Consider the following 23,828-nt stretch of genomic DNA (forward strand, 5'->3'; position numbering starts at 1 on the left):
TATCTTGTAAAAATATTCTTAAATTGTAGCTCTAATAGTCCTTCAACGAACTCAAAACTTACAATTTTTAAAAATCTAGTCGTTTAGCTACAATACTCCGTGTCGTATGTGGTGAACAACCCTGTATAGGGTATTCCACATGGGTATTCCATTACACAAAAATTGATGCGTAAAAATGTTATTAAGTAACCACCGGAGAAGCGCCACCTTGTACAAGAAATATGTGTATATTACAAAAAAAAAAAAAAAAGTCAGACAATTAAATATTGTATATTAAAACACTGTCAAACAAACAAATCAAGAAGTGCCTTGAAATTAGGTTTTGGTTTTATGAACTTCCTTTCTCTCTTCGGCGTTGAGCCACGACACTCTATCTAAAAGAAAACAAGTATAACTATACAATTAAATATTGTTTAAATTTTCATTCATAATAAGCCTCTTACTTCAGCTGATTTGCTTATTTATGTTAAGTAAGAACACATTTTTCAGCTTATCAAAAGATTTAATACATATTTAATATTTAAACTAAAGTTAATACAGTACATAATGGTAAAAAATATTTGTACCTATGTGGCGGATTTATCTCTCCAAAAAAATTCTATATGTGTATTTCGCCACTGCAAGAAAATCTACAAAATAAAATAGTTATTTTTTGTAAACACTGCTGCGCTAAACGGAAACTACTTGTCAGTAGTTAGGTTTACAGATAAACAAATTTGCCTAACGAACAAAAAAATGTTAAGCTTTTTTTGTTCGTTAGGCAAATTTCCAAATCAAGCCAATGTTTTTTTTATCCAATGTTTTTCTTTGTTTTTAAAGAACATAACATAAATAAACATAACATACGCAAAAACTAAAAACAAATTAAAAATAATAATGCAGAAAGTTTTGAGGCTTTTTGGTTTTACCTTATTAAGTAATTGTTATTAATTAGGTAGTAATTGTTAATTTTGAAGTTTAACTTGATATAATGTCATTTTAACAGAACGTTAACGGTTTTTGTAGACGTATCTGTTTTAAAAAAGCTAAAGTGTTGCCGAATAGTTGCATTTAAATATTTTAAATAGTTTTTTTCTTTATTCTTTGTATTTTTTTGCTTCCGACAACGAAAAGGGATAAATTTTCCAAAACGTTAAGCATTTTTTTTGTTCGTTAGGCAAGTTTGTTTATCTGTGATATAATAATAATAACTGCTGACAAGTAGTTTCCGTTGGATTAACGCAGCAGTGTTTACAAAAAAAAACTATTTTATTTTGTAGATTTTCTTGCAGTGGCGAAAAACCCATATAGGATGTTTTTGGAGTACATAATAGACCATGCTAAAAATGTAATAATGCATTTGTTACGATTTTACCGAAATAACTAGACTTAATAATCATTCCGCTAGATAATGATTTTTAGATGAAGTATATTCCGCTTGTATTTATTTATTAACTACTAAAAATACAAAAAAGAAAAACGTATTAGAAACAAAAAACATAGATTGATAGAGACTCTTAACTATTGTGAAAGTCAGTGTTGATCTTTTTAGAAACTCTCCAATAAGGGATAAAAACTTGAGTGATACGACGGTTTATCGTTACAGTGTAAGATTAGTTTGAAATTACCTGTCCATTCAAAGACACCATCTTCTGGAAACCCTTTTTTATTGAACAGCTCTTTAAACATGCCTCTTAAATAGTCGTAATCTGGCGTTTCAAAAAAATCCAAATTTCGTACGTATTTTAAATAAGTAGCTACTTCATCAGGTTGACCTACGAGATGTAAAATTTTAATATAAATATTTATCAACAAATTTTAAAAAAATATTCGCGTTGTAGTTGTAGTTGGATTGGGATTTATAACTTTCTTTGGGGTTGCACTGATGAAGATCATTATTGATAACTTGTGTGTTTATGATGGTTCAATATTAACAATATTAAAAAAATAAAAGAGAATTCTATAAGAAAAGTTTTTTTATTAATATATTAATTTATATTTATTTATCACCAAAATTAATAATAAATAAATATGTTCGTGTACAGTTGTAAAAATATAATTTTTATTAGACAATTTTTTTAGTATTATGACTAATTATATTAAAATATCTTTTTACAAAGTTTTTGATTACATTTTTTATCGTTTTTTTTTATTTATTTTTATCACATTTAATGGCGCAGATTATACCAACGAATGCCAAAAATTATTTTACTAAAATCAAATCAGTAACTCTATACTGGGTGCGTCCCAAAAGAGGCTCACCCCTATAACTTCTTTATTTTTCAGATAAACACAACGAGATTTGGTATGTTAGTATATGACATAAATTAGGATTGATTGACGTATTCAATTGTTTTTGGTCATTTCCTGTTTCACCGAAAATGACTACAACTTTTGATTTTTAAATGGCACCCCCGGTATATTTTTACTTTATTCAATAGAAAATGACACTCTGAATAGAATGACGTATCATATCTCAACTTTTGACATTTTCGGATATGGTTGATTTGAAATTGTAACATGCGGTTCATAACGACAATTGGACTCGAAATACCAAGTGTGTGGTACCAAAAAATGCTTTTTCCAAATATGCTAAAGAGCCAACCTGGTCCCATTTGAAAAAATGATATATGATTAAAAATACGATTTTGGCATCTTTTAACCGACCAGGACAACGAAAAACATTAGACTATCTAATCCATGGATCTAATGTCTTTTTCCAAGGTTCTTTGATTAAAAATTAGAGTTTTGAAAACATTCGCAGCACTCTAGATTAAAATGTAAAATACGATTTTTGGAGCGAGGGTTGTCTCACTATTGAAATAGCATATACATTTTCTTGGCAGTTTTGCGGCAGTCGAATATAATAATTACATAGCAGTCATAGACAGTCTTCCTCGCAGTCATTGGCAATCGTTTTGCATTAAAATGATATTTTGGTTTGGTTTGGTTTGGTTTGGTTTGGACACCCCTCAATTCAGATTCAGAATAAAGTAAAAATATAGCGAGATTGCCATTTAAAAATCAACAGTTATATACTTGTTTTCACCTGACACTTCCCAATATGGCGGACTTCAGAATGGGAGGCTTAAAAACGAAAATCTCTATACTGGAATCGACTGTAGTTCAAATCGTTCAAATTGATAATATGTGGTAAATCTAATTGAACTCTGACACTTGGCTGACGTTTACGGTTCCTTTTTCTAAATATTTTCATTATTTTTTGAGTTTGTATTCACAAATTCTACTTGATTTTGTTCTTTTATTTAACCTGCAGCCTGCCTAATTATATACTTATAAATAATCTTTTCACCGATCAAGAACTGAGGAATAGGCTGGAAGATATTCAAAAAATGTGTAAAATGCTTAAAAACGTATTAGAAAACATTGACTCGTCCAGAAATTCGTGAAAATAAATTAGTCCAGATGTTTGTAAAAAGGTCTCTAATTATTTTGAGAAGTTTGCTCGTATCAGTAATTTTCAGGTTTTTAAGATGTATATGATAATAAATAGATTAAAACTTATATTGATTTTAGGAAACAGCGCGGGCATTACAGATTGTTGTAAATTAGTTTTAAAATATAAAGAAAGTTTAAAACAGGTTTAAAAGTTCAGCTAGTAGGGAAGATCTAAATAAGGTAATTTTGGTAATGGGACCAAAGATCAAATAACACTTGAAATATATAATATGTACAATTGTAAGTATAGTATTTATGAATCTGTTTGATATATATATATATATATATATATATATATATATATATATATATATATATATATATATATATATATATATATATATATATATATATATATATATATATATTGCATTGTTTTATATTTCTTGAAATATATATTTTTTTTTTACTTTACAGGATACACAAACAATAATAAAAAATACAGTTACTCACTAAAAGCACTTAAGGTTTGTAATAGATGTAGTTAGAATATCAAACACCAAACCAAACCAAAAATTATGTTTTATTTTACTAGTATTCCTCACATTTGAAAGGTAAGTCATTTCATAAATAAGCAGAACATCGTATAGTACACTCTATATTAATAATTCTTTTTTATCCTATACTTGTTAGTTGACGCATTACTAGGTATAAAATTTAGTACTGATTCCAAACCTATAGTTGTGGTTGTTGATATATTCTGATGTGTTTCTGTCAATTTAAAATAAGTTAATATTTAAACAAACATTTCTGGCTTTCCTTGACAGGAGTGTGAACACAAATTTAATAAAGGTATAATGTGGATAATGTTCTGATTATTTGCATGGATGACTGTTTATGTATGTTGTTATTTTTAATCAAGTATATTTAATGAGTTTTTCAGTATTTTTTTCCCTCAAAGGATTGTGTTCTAATCCTTATATATAAATTTTCATAAATTATATCTACAAAATTTATTATCTTATAACTTTTTGCTAAAGACTTTGTAGTTGTTACAGTTTAACAGTATATAAAAGAACTATTTAAATAAGATGTTTGAAAAAATAAAGCTGTTTTTGCACACATCAATTCAGTTTGTGATTAACTGTACTGAAATAAAAACAAATTAAGAGAAATGGGGTGATCTATCAACTATAACATGAAACGCATCATCCTATTTCCAAGTCTTCTATTAATTTCACTTATTAAACAACTATAATTATTCAATAATCCTGATAATTCTAGGAACTATCAGATATCGTCAAAACATGGAAACAAAAATTCACTTCCTATAGTTCTTACGTCCCTTTAACTGAAATATAAGAAACAGGGGAGTTAATAACTGAGAAAGTTTATAAAATACCTTTAAGTAAAATCTCTTCGGATCTGCGGTAAAATACCTTTATTCTTATTAAATAATTTCAAAAATCTATGTTTTTATTTATGATTTATGACAACCAACTAATAACCTAACTTAAACGTCAACATGACAATCCTGAAAAATGTTATTGTTAACCAAAGTGTAAATAATTTCTGAATTCGCTAACGCCAACTTATTTTCCATTAAAAAAAATTACCAATTTTCGTAACTAGGTCGGCCATATTGAGGAACTTTTAAAAGAATTGTACTATAGTCATTTCTGGTGAAACAGGAAGTGACCAAAAACAATTGACTACGTCAATCAATCCTACTTTATGTCATATACTAACATACCAAATCTCGTTTTTTATCTTAAAAATAAAAATTTAATTAATGTATTTAAGATGGACTAAATTACCTTCACATAACGATTCAATTGGGGTAGTTCGCTTTGTATCTCCGATTTTCTGATAGCGTTCTTTCAGCGTGTCGGCCTTGAGACCTTGCCACGGCAACGACCCTCTTAGAAAATAGACAAACATATGGCCCAACGCTTCCAGGTCATCTCGTCGAGACTGCTCCCTTCCCAAATGCGTGTTTATGCTCATATATCTTGCCGTTCCAGTTAATGATTTATGTTCCCTAAGGAATTCAAAATTAAATTTACCTTTCGTATTTTTAGAGAGAAACATTCTATCGGAGTTCGTAGCGATATTTAAACTTTTGCGTTGTAGAAATGGAGTTCATTATTCATAACTCGTGTGTTTATGATAGACCGATATTAAAAATAATATAAAAAATATATAATAAAGGTGAATTTTGTAACAGATGTGTTTTTTTAAATAATAATGTTATAATAAAAATATTGTTATATATTGATAACCGGTGATAGGATTTTTTTGAAAATTTGGATATTTGTATAAAAAAACCTGCTCTATCTGTCTAAAATTATTTTTAGCAATACAATATTGTCGCTTCATACTAAAAGTGGTACCATCTTTGTTATTTTCTGGAACATCCGGTATATTATTATATTTTTCAAAACTACTTTCATATCTCAAAATTTTTCCATTATGCTAACTTATTCCAATCAATGTTATAGTTTTTGAAATAAAATAAAACATGTGTAAAACTGACAAAAATAAAATCTTGATTGATTAAATCATAAATTCGACATATTCAAAGCTAAAATTTAGTTCATACGTTAAGGAAAGTCGACATATTCGATCTGTCTAAACATTCGAACTCTCAATTGATTGAATATCAAAACAGGCAGGTCAGAAAAAACAATTATTTCCGTTTGTTACAAAACCGTTGAAATTATTGTTATTTAAATTCAAATCTATGTATATAATTTAAAAAATCGAAACCCAAATAAAATTGCTTTTTAATGATATATCATGTTATTGTACCTAAACCTTCTTATTTCTTCAGTAAAGCTATTTAAAAGTTAATAATTCTATTATAATTCTTTCGTTTAAAGAAAATCGTTAGTGCAAACGCCACGAATGTTTGGGAGTGACTCATCGCTTGATGAAATTAGAATCGACACGCGCGCTATCATTTTCACATTAAAAACGTAAATTTTTACCGCAGACGTAGGTTTTGAAAGGCCCAGTCTAATCATCTGCCTGCGCTCCTCCTACTTATTCTAAAATGTTAGCGTGATTGATAAAGACGATACTATATCGCGTTTCTTTGATTGATTCGTTTTTGTGCGTCAGTCCATTGGTCGCACTACAAGCACACCATTTATATATTTATAACCAAATATATGTTTTGACAAGACTTTGACAGTTAAAAACAACAAATTACAACAGATTATATATTGATTATTATATGACCTGAAACACCACGGCACTGGAATTAAGTTTTATGTGACCTTGAACAGATTAGTTCACATGGTAGCGACCGATGAATCACTCCCAAACATTCGTGGCGTTTACTATACCATGACAAATATTCAAACTTTATAAGTATCAATTAGAGTTCAGACCTAACAAAGATTTGAGCAATATTATAACAAACGGAAATAAATAATATTTTTGCTCTCTCTGTGTAATATCGAATCGGTTTATTTAGGCAGATCGAATATACTGTCGTTAACTTATGTGGAGAGTAAGATGTGACGCCTTTATTAAAAAGTTAATATCTTAATAGCTAATCAAAATAAAACAAGTTTTTGTAAATAAACAAAACTTATACCCCATAGCCAACAAACTTTGGCCAAAAAATGACGTATGGAAAAAACAAAAAACATGTAATTCCCTGATTTATAAAAAAGAGTTTTTGTCCCATCTTAGGAAGCTTGTCTCCTAAAACGAGTCAGGAGGTTGCCTAAGAAGGGACATTATTTTTCGCAATGGGCACATGTGAAATACAAATCATCCCTGATTCCACAAGACTCATGAGCCTACTGTGAACATTTATGGCAATTAAACCAGTCTTCTCCACTCTTCATATAATTATCTCCACAGACGGTACATGCTGTGTCATCTTCACCAGTAACATTCTTTACGTTGCAGTCAATTTTATTCTAACTGCAGCGTTGTTTGTTTTCTTACACTTGTTCCCTTACACCTTGGGCACGTAGATCTTCATTGAAAAGTATATTTTTAACACTGTTTATTATTTTATTTACTTTTGGCGTCTGCTTGGCCTCCAGTTGGTTTTTGTATGGGACTCTGTCAAAATAGTAGACTTCAATGATGATCTTCTAGCTGTTTCTTTGTCTTTAGCTATCGGTAAAGGACTAAATAATTTTTACTTATAAAAATACGAAAAATACGATTTGTCGGAGGCATCTGAAATGAAAAAAAAAACGTTGGAAGAACAAGTTTTTATCCAAAATTAAACAGCTTCCCAAGTTGGGACGTCCCAACTTAAGAAATTTGAATTGTCCCATCTTGAGAAATATGCACTGATTCATAAAAAAATATATCCTATTTTATAAACACAACCTATTGCAATTTTTTTTCTGGAAATATTATTACAGTAAACCACACTTATAACAGGCGACCTTAAAAGGTATAAGCTACTTACCATCAAGTTAGTATACGAAGTTGTCCTGCTAGCAAATATTTTTAAAAATCTTCCAAAAATTAAAAACCGGCTGTCCACTCTACACCCCTAAGTATGACTAGACAAGCCATCTTCTATCTGATAGATGGCCGTACTATTAACATTTTACTAACACAAATAGATGCCGCCGCAAGACTACTATGTCTTAAAAAAATTACTCTCTTCTTAGGAGACCGTTCCAAGTTAGGTAACTCTCCCCTACCCCAAATTTTAACTTTAAAATTGTTTAATTCATGATTTTACAAATGCTTATTTGCGTTCATGTTTTTGTCAATTTTACACATGTATTATTTTTTATCTTCTCAAAAACTATTAGAGATAAAAACTGTTCAGTCATCGTTCACCGTTACGTCATCATTATTTGTCAAATATGAGTTTTAAGCTTTGAATAAGAAGACTAAGGAAGGAGCATATCAAAAATCTTAGGTACCTAAACCCTTGGGCCTCAAATATGGCCGACTTAAATTCCGCTTTATCAGTGTCGTTCTAATTTTATTTAAAAAATGTAAAACTATGATGTAGGGTAGACGTGGGGTAGACTCAATAATTTGTTGTTTTATTTTACGTTGTGAATAAATGTTGGTAATTATTAAAATTGTTATAAAAATATATAATTCTAATAAAAATAGATAAGTTATAATAAGTATTTATTAACACAAACATCCGATACGCTACTGAAGCAGGTAAGTCAAATTAAGGTATCTAAATTCTTTGACACCTAATCATTGACAAGTAATAAATAAAAGCTAAAATGCAAGAAAAACATATAATTTTGTTAATTTAAGTAAATTTCATAAATGATCGGTTTACTACACGTATGTATATTATATAGTCACTTCCTAGCGAAAAGTTGTTCCATTATTCCACTCAATTTTTGCCGAGATCTACCGCACGCTACACAACCAACTATTTTAGAGTCTTTTTCGATAAATCGCGATAGTGTCACTGTTAGTTTAAGTTCTGCCACAATTTTCATCTAGATTTACTACCTTTATAAAACTATCAGTAGTAGAATAAATAATAAATAACATAAAAGAAGCTCCGTAAAGACTGACAAATCTACAAAATTTCAAATCAAATTCAAATGTGTCAAATGAATCGTCAAACAGAACTGTCAAGGATCCCCACCCTAGAGTGCTTTTTCCGCCCACCATGCATGAATACATGGATAGCATTATGCTCCTTCCTTAGTCTTCTTATTCAAAGGTTTTAGGGTGTGTCTGAGATCAGTTCAGATTGTTTAGAAAATTGGACTTTGATCGATATTTGTCAATAAAATTATAACCCCAAATCAAATGACAGTGACAATTATTAAAAAAAATATGGAGTCTTTCATCTTATTATCAAGTAAAAGAGAGAGTTTGACTCACATTCTATAGGTATAGGTTAGTATAATAGAAAATCATGAGATATAAAAGATGTTTTCAAAAACGTAATAATATACTGGGTGGTCCATTTAAAATAAGAAATATGCTACCACTTTTCAAATGATGCGGCAACACTATAATGCTGAAAATATTTTAAAAAAATGGATCAAGTGCTTTTATATAAAAATCCGCTTGTCCATGAACGTCTAACTTGCCATCTCCGTGAATCTTCCATATTACGATTTTGTTTAAGATTATTAACATTATTTTAGAGAGAAACATTTTATCAAAGTTCGAAGCAAAACCTTTCGAGTTGTAGAGGTAAATTTTATTATTCATAATATGTGTGTTTATGATTATCCGGTATTAAAAATAAGTAAAAATATGAAATTGAAATTAACTTTTGTAACAGAAATGTTATAAATACTAATTTAATAATTAAAAAAAAAATTAGTAATCTACTACACAGTGCAACGAAACATCTCCATGTTATGATTTCAACCACTTCCTAGGTCTGTTGATTATAACCAAAGGCAAAAACATGGTTTTAATGTAAAAATTACGAGAAAATGTTATTGTCTTTTCAAAAAAGCTAATATCTCCAACAAAAAAATTCTATTGAAGTGAACCAAAGAATAAACTATCGAACAAGGATGTACCTAGATGATAAAATAATTTTTAAATTCCTTGCTGTCTTAACATATTCCACAGGATGTTTTGAAACTTTCACCAAAATATCAACATTTTGTTTTCCCTCGTATAATTGACAGATGGGAACTTTCGCTTTTAATTTAGAAAGAGATACTAAAAAGTCAAATAATTTAGCTACATATTAGTTAAAAAATCATCAAAATTTTTAAAATACACCATATGCACGCCCCTGATGAATTTATCGACACTTTTATAGAATTAAAATATGTAACACTTATAGTAACTTTTACCTTCAAAATTTCATTTGAATCACTAAAAGTTCTTGGAAGGAAATTATAATAAATCTAACTATTATTAAGATTTTAATACCCTGTAGCTACGAAACAAAACAAAATCGGACCTATGTTGATATGAAAAATAAGTCTTATTTTTACGTTAGGAATTTCCCCACGAGAGATGGCACATGTTTTTTGAAACACTCTGTATACCATTTTTTCTAAAGGCAGTTCAAACATTTTAATAAACTCTCTCATAACATTTTCCCGTCATATTTTATTTTATTTTCCTATATCAAATTTCCTAAAAAACCGAATTCAATTTAGAAAAGCAATTAAAACGTCCTTTCACGTGGATAAAAATAAATGCACATTCATTCAGAAAAAAAAGAGGATATCGCAGTCGACTAAAACCACCAGAATTGGCAATATATAAAATATTTTACGCATCGCTCACTTGTACGGTATGTGCTTTCCAGATTCGGGATCGATATATTCCTTGGCCAAGCCGAAATCGATGATATGCACAATTTTCTCTTTTTTCGATTTGGATCGGCCAATTAAAAAATTTTCCGGCTTAATGTCCCTGAAGATCAATCGTTTCGAGTGCACGAACTCGATGCGGGTCAAGAGCTGATCTGCAATCATCAGGACCGTTTTTAAACGGAATTTCCGACTGCACAAAGTGAACAGGTCCTCGAGACTGGGACCTAGCAGTTCCATCACCATGGCGTTGTACCGGCCGCCGCACGTACCTAAATGGTAAACCTTGGGTACACCTAAAAATAAACTAAAATATATTGGTCTTATTAAAATTAATGTGTTCTGGCAATTATTTCAGATTACTGATGGGATGATTTCACGTGTCTTGGTGTCAATGATCCTCGGATTGTTTTTTATACAGAATTGCTTTGTTAATATAGAATTGATGGTATCAAAACTTTTCGCTTCAAAAGATTCAATAAAGAAAGATAAGACCAGTAAAAGTTATAATGAACTCTTCCATGGATGCACTGAGACTTGTTCGTGCCAAACCATTATTAGAAAATTATTCTGGTCCAAGTTTCAAGTCTGATTTGACGAGGATGCAGCAGGAACATTTGAGAAAGGCGAGAGAGGATTTAAGAAAATTGCAAGAAGAAAGATGTTCTACCAAAACAATCAAATATGTGAATGGCAGTCCACGGATAGTTGAGAAGACAAATTTTTGAATGGCGGAGGTGGCAATAAAGAATCAATTTCAGTTTGTTATCAAAACGTTCGCGGCCTTCGCACCAAGTGCAGGGACTATTTGTTATCAGTTGCAATTTCGGATTATGATATTATTTGTGTGAGTGAAAGTGGTCTGAACGAGAATTTTAACGATGGTGAATTGGTGGACTCTTCATATTCCGTATTCAGGAAAGATAGGAGCAGCACTACAAGCTCTAAAAATCGCGGAGGGGGAGTCCTAATAGCATGTAAGAACACTTTTAATGCTGTGGAAACATCTTCCACAAACAATAATGTTGAACAAGTTTTTATTCATTTTACATATAACCGTTGTCAATACATAGTTGGTTGTACTTATATACCACCAAACTCTCCTTTAGAAAGTTACACAAATCATATGTCAGACGTCAGTCATATTATGAGTAAATATACTAACTGTAAAACTTGTATCTTCGGAGATTATAATCTACCGAATTTACAGTGGGATCCTCTTGACGAATGTGCAAAAAATGCCACTTCTTTAAAAGAAATTGCCTTTTGTGATGAGTTGTCAATTTTAGGATTATTTCAATTAAATTATATTAGAAACACTTTTGGTGTCATACTTGATCTCTGTCTAACTAACATTCAAACAACAGTTAATAAATGTACTCCCCTCGTAAATGAAGATTTTTATCACCCGGCAATAGGACTAACTATAGAAACAACATCAAGAGTGTGTCCTGATAAAGAACAATATTTCTATAATTTTAAAAAAGCGAATTATGGACAATTGAATAATATGTTATTAGATATAAATTGGACAGTGATTTATAATTTAAAAAATATTGACGAAATTATGTCGGTTTTCTACGAAATTGTATATGATGTAATTGAGAAGTGTATCCCTAAATACTGTTTAAAAAAAAGTACCTTTCCATCATGGTTTAATAAAGACTTAATTAATACCATCAAAAAGAAAAAGACCATGCATAAGCTATATAAGGAAACATTAGATGAACATTATTACTATGAATTCTCATCTTTGCGCGAAATTTGTAAATTTAAAAGTAAGACTTGTTATAACAATTTCGTAAAAGGAGCTGAACAGAGTATTAAGTCTGACTCATCGCAATTCTGGAATTTCATTAAAAATAAAAACAACTATTGTCAGGAGCTACCTTACAAAATGACCTGGGACGATAAAGTTGCATATGATAAGTTGGAAATTAGCAATCTGTTTGCGGATTACTTTGGAAATGTCTATAAGTCAAGTCAAAATTCAAATATGCAAAATACATTTACCTCTGAAATCGATGTTAACCTATCTAATATTGAAATTAAATATGATGATCTGCTCAGTACTATGTTAAGTTTAAAAATCAACAAAGGACCTGGACCTGATGGTCTTCCCAATCTGTTTTTAAGAGAATGTGCAGTAAGCCTTTGTGAACCTCTATGTTTTATTTTTAATCGCTGTGTGTCTACTGGGGCATTTCCAATTGACTGGAAACATTCCTTTGTCACTCCAGTTTTCAAATCCGGCAACAAATCATCCATCAGTAACTATCGTCCAATATGCATTCAGTCTGCCATTCCAAAATTACTTGAAAAAATGTTAATTCCAACATTAACTAATTGTTTTAAAAATATTATTGTAACTAATCAGCATGGTTTCTTTGGAGGCAGATCTACGGCTTCGAACATGTTTCCGTACGTAAATTTTGTTCTGCAATCTATGAACGATAAAACCGAAGTCCATTCAATATACAATGATTTTTGTAAAGCCTTTGATTTAGTGGATCACGAAATTCTAATAGTAAAATTACATGCCTATGGTATTCGTAGTCCCTTATGTGATTTTTTTAAATCCTACATTACAGGCAGAACCCAGCAAGTGAAAGTAAAGGGAAGTTTGTCCAATCATTATGCAGTTTTCTCTGGAATGCCGCAAGGTTCCCATCTTGCATCAATTTTATTTAGTATCTTTATAAACGATATAGGAAATAATTTTACTAGTCGATACTTATTATTTGCAGATAACTTAAAGATTTACCGGGACATAAAAACTATTTCAGACTCTATAGAACTGCAGAGTGATATTGATCTACTCAATGACTGGTGTGTGGACAATAAACTCAAATTAAACATTAATAAGTGCTCTTTTATTATTTTTATTAGGGGCGAAAGTAAGTTGGATGTAACGTATACTATTAATAACACCAACTTAATCAGAGTGTACACTGTTAAGGATCTTGGAATATCGCTTGACTACAAATTAAATTTTAACAACCATTATGACAATTTAATATCGAAGGCAAACAGGAATTTGGGGTTTATTTTTAGAAATACCAAAGATTTTTTAGACCCGTCCTCAGTAATAACATTATATAACAGCCTAGTAAGATCATCACTGGAGTACTCTTTCATAATCTGGATGCCACATTATGAAACACATAAAAGTAGATTTTTCCAAATTGAGAAAAAGTTTTTAAAATATATGAATTTCTTCCTTAGTAAGAATAACATTCTGTTGAATATGATGGAGACTTCAGAGTATCTAAACTTCCAAAAGTTGGAGCTTAGATGGGATTATCTGGCTCTATGTTTTTTTCTACAAACTAATATCGAATCGTATCGATTCACCAGATTGTTTGGCAAATTTCGACTTTCACGTTGCTCCAAGACATATGAGGTCACAATCGTTGCTGCACTTAAGAACATATTCAACTTTTTATGCACAAAATTGCCCTGCAAATAGAATTTCCAGAAGTGTGAATGGGTACGACTTGGATGATTTTTGTAAAACCCTTAAGTATATTTAAAAACCGTGCTAGAAATGTAATTGTTTTCAGGAATGAATTGTAGACTATGCTTGGCCTTTGTTATTTTTTTCTCATTATTATTTTTTTTTAGTTTATGGAATCCATTATTTCTGTATTTTGTATAATTTTTATATTATCTATTATCTGTTCAAATTATATTTTTTGTTGAATGTCTCTGGCGTTTATAAAATAAATAAATAAATAAACTGTGAAAATGCTGCCAACACAGACAGCAAAGGCTCAGATGGGTACCAAACGTGTGGCCGTTAAAACGACACAAGGGACTCCACAAGATGAAGTAACTTCCCCTTACTGCGGAGCTTGGTAGTGGATGAACTACTAGATAGATTAACTCTAGCAGGAATACACTGCATAGAGTATGCAGATGATATAGTCATGATCGCTCGGGAGAAACATGAAGATTGTACTCAATCAAACATTACACCCTGTGAGATATCGAAAGCGAACTCCGTATCACTGACGCTGTAGGAGTGTCGGGCATTGATGGAAACAGTACTGGAGAATTTTCAGGTCAGGGGCTTGGAATACCCCCAAAAAGGAAATTATACTCCTCCAACTCCGAGTGGATGACATACCAAGAAAGTACAACTACATCTCACTATAGTATTGAGCAATAAAAAGGATTGGAAGAGAGAAACGTTTGTTGAGCAGGTAAAAGACCATACCATAACGTGGTATACTGATGCTTCAAAAACCAAAGCAGCAATAGTAGTATTTGGGCTGAAAACTAAATACTCCGAACCAATAGGCACTTCAGCATCCTTCCAGAAATATACTGGTTCATAAAACACTCCACTAATAGTTTGCATCTTATTCTTTTGTTCAAGTCTAAATATTAGTGCCCGACTATCTCTATGCCTATATCACCGCCGCGTCGCAGAAACGAACTAGTCACATTGTGATCCGATTCAATTACGACTCTTTTTTACGGATATTCGTTCAAATTTTATGGATCCTTGCTGGCCACGATTGAATTGAACGAACCGTATTGTAAGCAATCAATTCTCACAAACACTCCACTAACTAAACCAGAATCGTTCTGCTTCCCAAGTGGAAACCAACTTAAATCGGAATACAAGAACCTGGTAAACTCCTTCCGTAGCATGGAAAAGAAAACCTCCAACGGTCTAAGATACTCAATAATAATTTCTCAGAGCTTACGACCAAGAAAAATCAAAGATTTTCTTTGATTTAAGAACATTCTTTGGGTTGTCACGGGGTTTTAACAGGACGCACTGTCTCCTCAACGAACACCTCCGTAGATTAAAGCTAAGAAATAACGGCTAATCCAGATTCTGTGGGGAAAATGGGGAAACACCAGAACACCTCATCACTGAGTGAGCTGAGACGACATCCGTTCGTGCCATGAACTTTGGTATAACTAATATTGTTAGAGATGGAGAACTAACCTCTATAAAACCGTCTCAGATACTGGTTTTTATCAGAACCTTGAAACTGTATGACGGATTATAACTCAATAAAGGGGGACACAGTAGATCTATAAGGTCAAGGTGATTAACCCCCCACCCTCCCATACATTCTACAGTCTACATTCTAGTAATGACATGAAGACTGATAAAAGGGTGTGTATTCCAATAATCAACCTATTTTCTTAATATTTATTGTGACACTAAAAAAATCCTACTGCATTAGGAATTGATTGTGGTAGATTAACATTCAAAATAAGGGGAATATTGCCAACAAATGTTTAAAATATATTTTTTAATAAAACGAAATGGTTATGAAGTGTTTATAAATGAGGCTACCAGCTCAAAAACAGTCTAATCCACAAACTTGCAAATTTGAGCGGAATGATATGTATGGTAAATAAGTAAGTAATAATAATTTATAATCTAAATAATAAAACATTCGACCAATGTGTACTATCAGTCATGACCTATGCATGCGAAACCTGGACACTTAAAACGGATATCATAAGGAAACTGCAGGTCGCACAACGTTCAACGGAGGGAAATATGCTGGGAATAACCAAAAGAGACCGTAAAAGAATAAAGTGGATACGACAAAAGACCCAGGTAATAGATGTCATCCACAGAGTCAAATCCCTCAAACGGCAATGCGCAGGACACGTGGCAAATGAGAACGGACAACAGATGGACCACAAAAATTACAGCATGGTATCCACGAGGAATTAAGAGACCTATAGGAAAACCGAACCTGAGAAAGGACCATGATATTAGGAAATTACCAGGTATAACTTGGGCCCGCATAACCAACAATACACAACAGTGGGCCCAACTACAAAGTGAATACCTAAATATGTGAGTGAGTCTACACCATAATTGGAAATAAATAAATAAGCTGAAAATGATGATGAAACTCATTTTGTATCTAAATAAAAATAAAACTTTTAAGCTACAAAATTTGCTTCATTAATAGTTTTCATGCAATTAAATAATTTATATAATATATAATAAAATTAATATTAACTTTACAAATAAATTCATAAAGAAAGATGGCCTAATCCACATTTTGTTTTAGTAATCAACATTTATTATACGTATACTTATGTATAAATTTTAATTCATTAGGTCTTTAGGCAAATATTTGCAGTAAAATATCAAAATATTTGAGATGATCAAAACCACCTATTTACGAAGAATTAATTAATTTACGCTATTACCTAACATATTATCTGTTATTAACTGTTATTTGTCTGATTTCCTCTCTTCCTAGTTTGCGAATAATATTTTAAAAATCAATAATTTTATTTAGTGTCTTAAAAATTAATATTTTCAATTTAAAGAAATATGTTTAATTTCTTTAAATTGAAAATATTAATTTTTAAGACACTAAATAAAATTATTGATTTTTAAAATATTATTCGCAAACTAGGAAGAGAGGAAATCAGACAAATAACAGTTAATAACAGATAATATGTTAGGTAATAGCTTTGGCAAAGGCAAAGATTTGGTATAACATGTGTACGTATTTAATGGATTAGATTTATACAGTGTATAATTTCTAGTTTAAAATTAAATATAAAGAGAATCTGTCTGTGTTTACTGTCCATTCGTGCCGGTTTTTTTCGATCAGTATGACTTAGTGTGGCCTTGTTGAGTGTACTAATATTTTCCAGCCGTGCCTGAGCGAATATCGTAGCATACAAAAGAACAATCAAAACCAAAGAATGGTATAACTCATAGTCTAAAGATATTGGCACCAACCTTATCATCTCTAGCTAGTAAAAGTAGATTCGGAAGTAGCCTCAACGGGAGGTTGTAAAAGGAACCTCAGTACCTGCAGGTGGAGACCTGCTAAATAACAACATCTCTTCAGTTATGAATGTTTTAACTGTGTTTAAACCTCAAACCTTGGTATGAGGACAGTATTTGTATTATTATTTTATTAAAGTTCAGAACAACATAGATGGATTCTTTGGAATAGTGATCAAGGTTTTCTCTGTCGTGCTCTTTTACTTGTGAATTCCAGGCAAAGTACGGCACTCCTTTCATTTCATTTAATAAAATAGGTAGGACTATTTACAAATTGAGCGTTTGATTTACATAACCGATTTTCCTCAAATAAACATAAATAAACATAAAATTTCCATAATTTCCATAAACAATCACAATAATAAAAAATATTTTTAACACAACGTAGGTACCTTTATTTCATTTAAATAATTTATTATACAGTTGGCCAAAATATTACCTCTTCAACTTTGTTTAACGACCCTGGGTTGTTATACTAAATATTATTCGAAAATTAAACTAGTAGCATTATTGTCACTAAACTTTATTCCAACTTTTCTCAAAACAAGCTTTTTGGGGTTAGGCCGTTTTGGGGTTTTTGGGTTGGTAGCGTCAATTCAAGGAGAGCTTTGAATGGTGTGAATAACTCTCTTTAGAAGTATATTTGTTAATACTCACCTTCTTGCTGTCCCAACATTTTGTAAAACCGGTACTCGAGCTGTAACTGAGGCGCTTTGGTCTTGAGAGGCTCCAACTTGATGGCCACGTGTTCGTTGTTGTACAGATTCTTGCCTAGCCTAATCTCGCCAAAGTTGCCGTTGCCGATCTTCTTGCCAACTCTAAAATTAGGCCCGACCATTAGACCTCCGGACGAGGCGGAAGAGTGAGCGGAATGCATTTTAGGAAGAGGAAGATTTTTCGACTCTAGAACATAGAAGAAGAATACAAAGAAAGTTAATTTTATGATAAAAATTGTCAGCGAAAAAAAAATACCACAACCCTTCTGTTCTAATCCTTAAGTGTCCAACAAAATAGGCTTTTAAATACGAAGTTTCTGTAAGAACTTGAATTTTTGATATAAAGTGACACTTTTTTTAAATCCACCTCCGAGAAGAGGTAAAATAAATAAATGAAATTATTTTTTCGAAATTTCGGAGAAACGATAAGGACTGTGTAAAAATGTTTTGCTCAAATCAAAATTAACCGGCTATTTTAAAAATTGTCCCTAATTTCATTATAATCTATTTTAGACAAAAGTTTTCAGATAAACGTTGTAGATAATCCCATCCTTAATGAGATTGTGTCCTCCGCTTTTTTCTAAAGCCTGTCATTTTTGACATATGATACAAACATATGTTTTTTTAAATGGAAACCATAGTTGGCCATGACTTCATAAAAAGCGCCATTTTAAGCTTTTTAGCGATGTAAGCTATAATATTTTTTTTTTCGAAAAATTACTGAGTTATAGCCAATTCTTATTATTTTTAAACAATTTCACTTAGTTAACCATGGAAACAAGTTCAATCGTCGCGCCGTTGCTCTCAGAAATGTGAAGCTGTTACATCCAAACTTTGTAAATTAAAATAAACAAAAATTGTAAATATGAATTTTTCAAGTGAAGAAAAGCATGTAGATACTCACGCATCAATAGAGTGGTTCCAACATGGCTTTCATTATTAAATTAATTTTTAAAATAGCCAAAATATCTAGTAAGCCATGAACTTTTTCAAAAATCTGAAAGGCGTTATGGCTCCACAAAACTGCAATTCTTTCCCCATTTAACCGACACATAGAGAACATCGTAGGAAATTCACCCTGTATTTAACTTTTTTATTCAATTTGTTTAAAAAATTATAAATTTCAATTAAGATTTTTTAAAATTCACCCCAAAGAGGGGTGAAAAATATAAATAGTGTTTTTTTTCAAATTTCAGAGAAACGGTAAGGACCTTGAAAAAAAAATGTTTCAATAAAAGCTGTCCTCTAGCTTCTAACTACCCTATCTCGGTTAATTTTGATTTGAGCAAAAAAAGTATAGAGACCATTTTTATGCTAAATTGAACACTCTACAACATTCGTTTGAACTTTTTTTCCTTACCGTTTCTCCTTTACCGAAATTTTGAGAAAATAATGTTATTTAAAGTAAAACCTCTGACGAGGGGTAGGGGACAAAAAACTCACAATCTTTTTTTAAACATCTTATGCCCACTTGCACCGTTTGTATAAACTTTGTTTAAAGGCTAAACACTGATTAACTATAATAAGATATTATACAGGGTGGCGCACCTCATTCACCTCGGTTGATTATACGAAAACGGAAAGATGTAGAAACAAAATATTTTGTAGGTATATGTGGGGAGGTAATGTGCACAATTTAAAATTATTTTAAAATGTACAGGGTGTTTCAGAACTAGGATCCATACCAAAGTAATTTTTTCTTATGGAACACCTGGTATTTTATTTCATTTTTGGATTCTTGGGCCCAAAAAAGGTATTTATTATAAGGGTTAAATATGTTTAAAATCTTTGGTTTTTGAGATATTTAAAGATATTTAAATTTGCATGCTACAATAAAATAGATTATTAACACCCTGTACATTACTTTTCAGAATTAGTTCTTGTGCTGAGTTTAAAGGTAGAGAAATAAACTTTACAGAAAAATGTTCTTCCTTCCTTAAATGTATACAGGAGTATCAAAAATTTCTGGTCTATTTTAAATATATACTTTACATAAAAACTTCGTTATTTCAAATGCAACACTATGTATTTTTTTAAATAAGTCGAAGCATATTTAAATGATCTTTCAAACTGTATTAGGGTTTCCTATACCCATTTGGCTCATGTTTTGAATAAAAAGTGATCTTTTAATAAAATTGTAATTACTTTTATCTAATTTACCTACAGTAGTTTAATAAATAATATTTATTAAATATTTGTATATTATTCTATCAAGAAAAACGAAGAAGTAGTTCTTTGAATTATTTTACGATGACGGATGAGATATATGGATTTTCTATAAAATAGCCAACTACGGCAAATTCATTTTATTCACTTCCAACGACAGGTTTCTGCCTAATCTAATAAGTTTTTTATAAACCACACTACCAGCTCTGCCAAATAGGACAAGAAGTTTTTCAAAGAAACGCTTATCAGGAATATTCCTATTTGGATATCTTTGAGCATAAACCCTTGAGCAATTTTCCTCACAAAATAGTATCACTATATAGTAACATATCTATTCGTTCCGCCAGCAGATACTGCTTTATTTTTCTTGATAAAATAATGAATATTTAGTTATTTAAACTGTTATAAATTATAAATAATAATGTCCATAAACTAATGTCGACTTTGAAAATAATTACTAACTGTCACTAGAAAATTGCCATGGCGACACCAGCCATCAATTTTTTTTAAAAATCGCTTTTTATTCAAAATCTGAGCTAGATAGGTATAGGAAACCCTAATATAGTTTGAAAGAGCATTTCAATCTGCTTCGATTGATCTAAAAAAATACAGGGCGTTGCATTTGAAATAACAAAGTTTTTTTTATAAAATATATCATTAAAATAAACCAGCAACATTTGATAGTCCTGTATAAATTTAAGGAACCAGTACCATTTTTCAGTAAAGTTTATTTCTCTACCTTTAAACTCAGCATAAGAATTAATTCTGAAAAGTAATGAACAGGGTGTTAATAGTCTATTCTATTGTAGCATGCAAATTTAAATATGTTTAAATATCTCAAAAACTAAAGATTTTAAACATATTTAACCCTTATAACATCTTTTTTGGGCCCAAGAATCCAAAAATGAAATAAAATACCGGGTGTTCCATAAGAAAAAATATAACTTTGGTATGGATCTTAGTTCTGAAACACCCTGTGTATTTCAAAATAATTTTAAATTGTGCACATTACATATACCCATAAAATATTTTGTTTCTACATCTTTCCGTTTTCGTATAATCAACCGAGGCGAATGAGGTGCGCCACCCTGTATAGATTTCTCTTAGAGCTGTTGATTAAATTTTGAAACTTAAATTTATTAAAGATTCTTAAAGGATTAAAGAAAATCACTGTATCTAAGCCAGTTTATTTCAGATAAAATTTTATTTATTGGAAAATATATTTTTAAATTTTTGTAATCTGTAATATGATTTTTATCCTATATATCTAACCCTTACTGGAATTTCAAAAGTGTAACGTACTTACTGGAAAACAATATTTATTTGCTGTTATGTTCTAAATATCTAGAACCAATGAGAATGCAATAAATTATGTTTATATAGATTAATAAGTTTTCTAGATTTTTGTACTAAATAGTCTTTTAACTCTCTATTCTGATTCAAAATATTTTTATTATTTAAATTATTAACATAAAATAATTGTGATAATTTTAGTATCTCTAAAGGAGTAGAATTATTTTATACAGTAAGATCTAATAAACGGCGTCAGCGATGGCTATGAAATGAAAATCGCTGTTATTTTATATGTAAAATTATATAAGGAATGTCATCGTCATTTGCAAGCTAACTGGACGCCGTTTTTTTTCCGTCATACAGTATTAACGTTAAATAATTATTTTTACTACTGTCGTTATATTATATTTTTACATTTCTAATAAACTTTAAGTGTTAAACTTTAGTGTAATGCTTATAATAATTAACCAACCTTCCCCTCAACCAATATTTTCTGTTAAATCATATTTCAATTCAAAAGCATCTTTTTTTGTAATTCAGTTATAAATACTACCTAGGTGTGTATGTAAAATAAATAATTTCAAATGGAATACAAAATACCTAAACACTTTAATTAATAGGCTAATGCTGGAATGAAATTTTACTAAATAAAATATTCTTTCAAAGTTGTTAAAATTTGCTCTTGGCTATCCAATTAGTTTTCAAGTATTGGTATTTTGAAACAGACTGCGGCTCTGTATAGTTAATCACTGTTTAACCTTTAAACAAAGTTTATACAAACGGTGCAAGTGAGCATTAAAAGATTGTGAGTTTGTGCCCCATACCCCTCGTCAGAGGTTTTACTTTGATAATATGTACTCACACTGGGTTGGAGAACGTTTAATAATTTTATTTATTTATTACATTTCACCCCTTCTCGGGGGTGAATTTAAGAAAAAACTTTACTCTTTGTTTCTAGATCTTCAAAAGTAACTTATATCAAAAATTCAAGTTTTTACCCAAACTTCGTATTTAAAGGCCTATTTTCTTGGACTATAAAAAAGTCTGAGTTTTTCGCCACAAGAAGAAAAATCTACAAAATAAAAAAAATAATTTTTTGTTAACACCACAAATTGCGTTTGTGCTTTTAACAAAACCAACTTGTCAGTGGTATTTTACTAGTAAAACAAATTGGCTTAAAAGGGAAAAAAATGTTCAGGAAGTATATCTCTTCCCCTTTCGATTTAACACAGTGGTGTTACTACATTCAAAAAAAAACAGTGGTGTTTAGGAAAAACTTTTTATTTTGTAGATTTCGCTTTTACTGGGGAAAAACCTATACTTTTTTCAAAAAATTAACTCGCCACAAAGGTATGACATTACGTCCTTCTGTTCTGGTTTACTTAATGAGAATATCAGAGGAGAGCTCATTGATTTGAAGCTCAATACAGAAGTGGACCAGCACAGCACATGATTTAGACTACGTCATCACTATTCTCAAAATATTTTAACTTAAAAACGTGATTAGATTCAAGAAATGTGGCATATACGTTGTTAAAAACCACCTAAATGGAAAACTGCTATATATTCTTCTTCTATGTCTAAAATCAAATAAATTACCCGATATATTGGAGGCTGTGGTAAGGCAATCGTGGGTATAGTTGTTGGGCGTACGGTATTTTCATCATTTTTGTGCCTTTAAAAGGTCTCCATCTTAATGTTATGAATTAATGTCTTCACTTACTTAGGTATGGTGCTTAAATGTTCTTAAACAGAAGATTTTTTATATAAAATACACAAAGGCTAAATAACCGCCGGCGGTATTGTGAGTATATACAAAAATATACCGCCATCCGGCGTCACAGTATTTCTATATCTGTAATTGACGGTGGAAAATTGATTTAATTTGTTATTGACGGCGGTATGCATGCACTTAACCTGGCGGACAAAAGTCGTCCAATGGTTGCATGCTGTATTTTAAACCTCAATTACCGCCGAAATGATAATATAACCTAATATCTTTGCACTTCATATTTTGACAGTTGTCGATGTCACATTTAATTTTAAAATCAAAATATTCAAAGCAATCAGATGCGCCTTAATGAATCAGAGAAAAACGAGAAAAAAAAAGAGTGAAACTAAAGCAATCAAAACACGGTTACAGCATGTTTTGATTGCTAGAGCTACAGTTAGACATTAACCTAACTTATGGTTCACCGACTGCCAAATCATTACTGTTATAGAATAATA

General features: G+C 30.8%; 1 protein-coding gene across 4 annotated transcripts; it reads right to left on the minus strand.

Annotated features, from left to right (window-relative positions):
- Positions 1–252: 252 nt before the first annotated feature.
- Positions 253–23,345, minus strand: LOC115891747 (casein kinase I-like). 4 transcript variants are annotated; one of them, XM_030912295.1, is made up of 6 exons: positions 23,199–23,345; positions 18,082–18,242; positions 10,609–10,930; positions 5,196–5,419; positions 1,608–1,754; positions 253–374 (listed from the first exon to the last, which is right to left on the minus strand). In XM_030912295.1, exons 1-6 carry the CDS (start codon positions 23,264–23,266, stop codon positions 316–318), a joined length of 981 nt encoding a protein of 326 aa, XP_030768155.1. In that variant the 5' UTR covers positions 23,267–23,345; the 3' UTR covers positions 253–315. The 4 variants fall into 4 exon arrangements, with proteins under 4 accessions (XP_030768155.1, XP_030768156.1, XP_030768153.1 ...); XM_030912296.1 differs by having other exon boundaries at positions 18,082–18,327; positions 23,199–23,331; XM_030912293.1 differs by having other exon boundaries at positions 261–370.
- Positions 23,346–23,828: the final 483 nt, after the last annotated feature.

This window comes from Sitophilus oryzae, unplaced genomic scaffold, assembly GCF_002938485.1.
Source record: "Sitophilus oryzae breed Bouriz unplaced genomic scaffold, Soryzae_2.0 scaffold_1193_pilon_pilon, whole genome shotgun sequence".
Taxonomy (NCBI): domain Eukaryota; kingdom Metazoa; phylum Arthropoda; class Insecta; order Coleoptera; family Curculionidae; genus Sitophilus; species Sitophilus oryzae.

What these genes read in the sequence shown, in the direction of transcription:
- LOC115891747 (XM_030912293.1), bottom strand. Translation starts at nt 23,266, where the DNA reads ATGATGAAAATACCGTACGCCCAACAACTATACCCACGATTGCCTTAC. An exon ending in CACAGCCTCCAATATATCGG is followed by an intron (nt 18,243 to 23,198) that starts GTAATTTATTTG and finishes GCCTAATTTTAG; the next exon opens with AGTTGGCAAGAAGATCGGCA. An exon ending in GGAAAGCACATACCGTACAA is followed by an intron (nt 5,420 to 10,608) that starts GTGAGCGATGCG and finishes TGAATTCCTTAG; the next exon opens with GGAACATAAATCATTAACTG.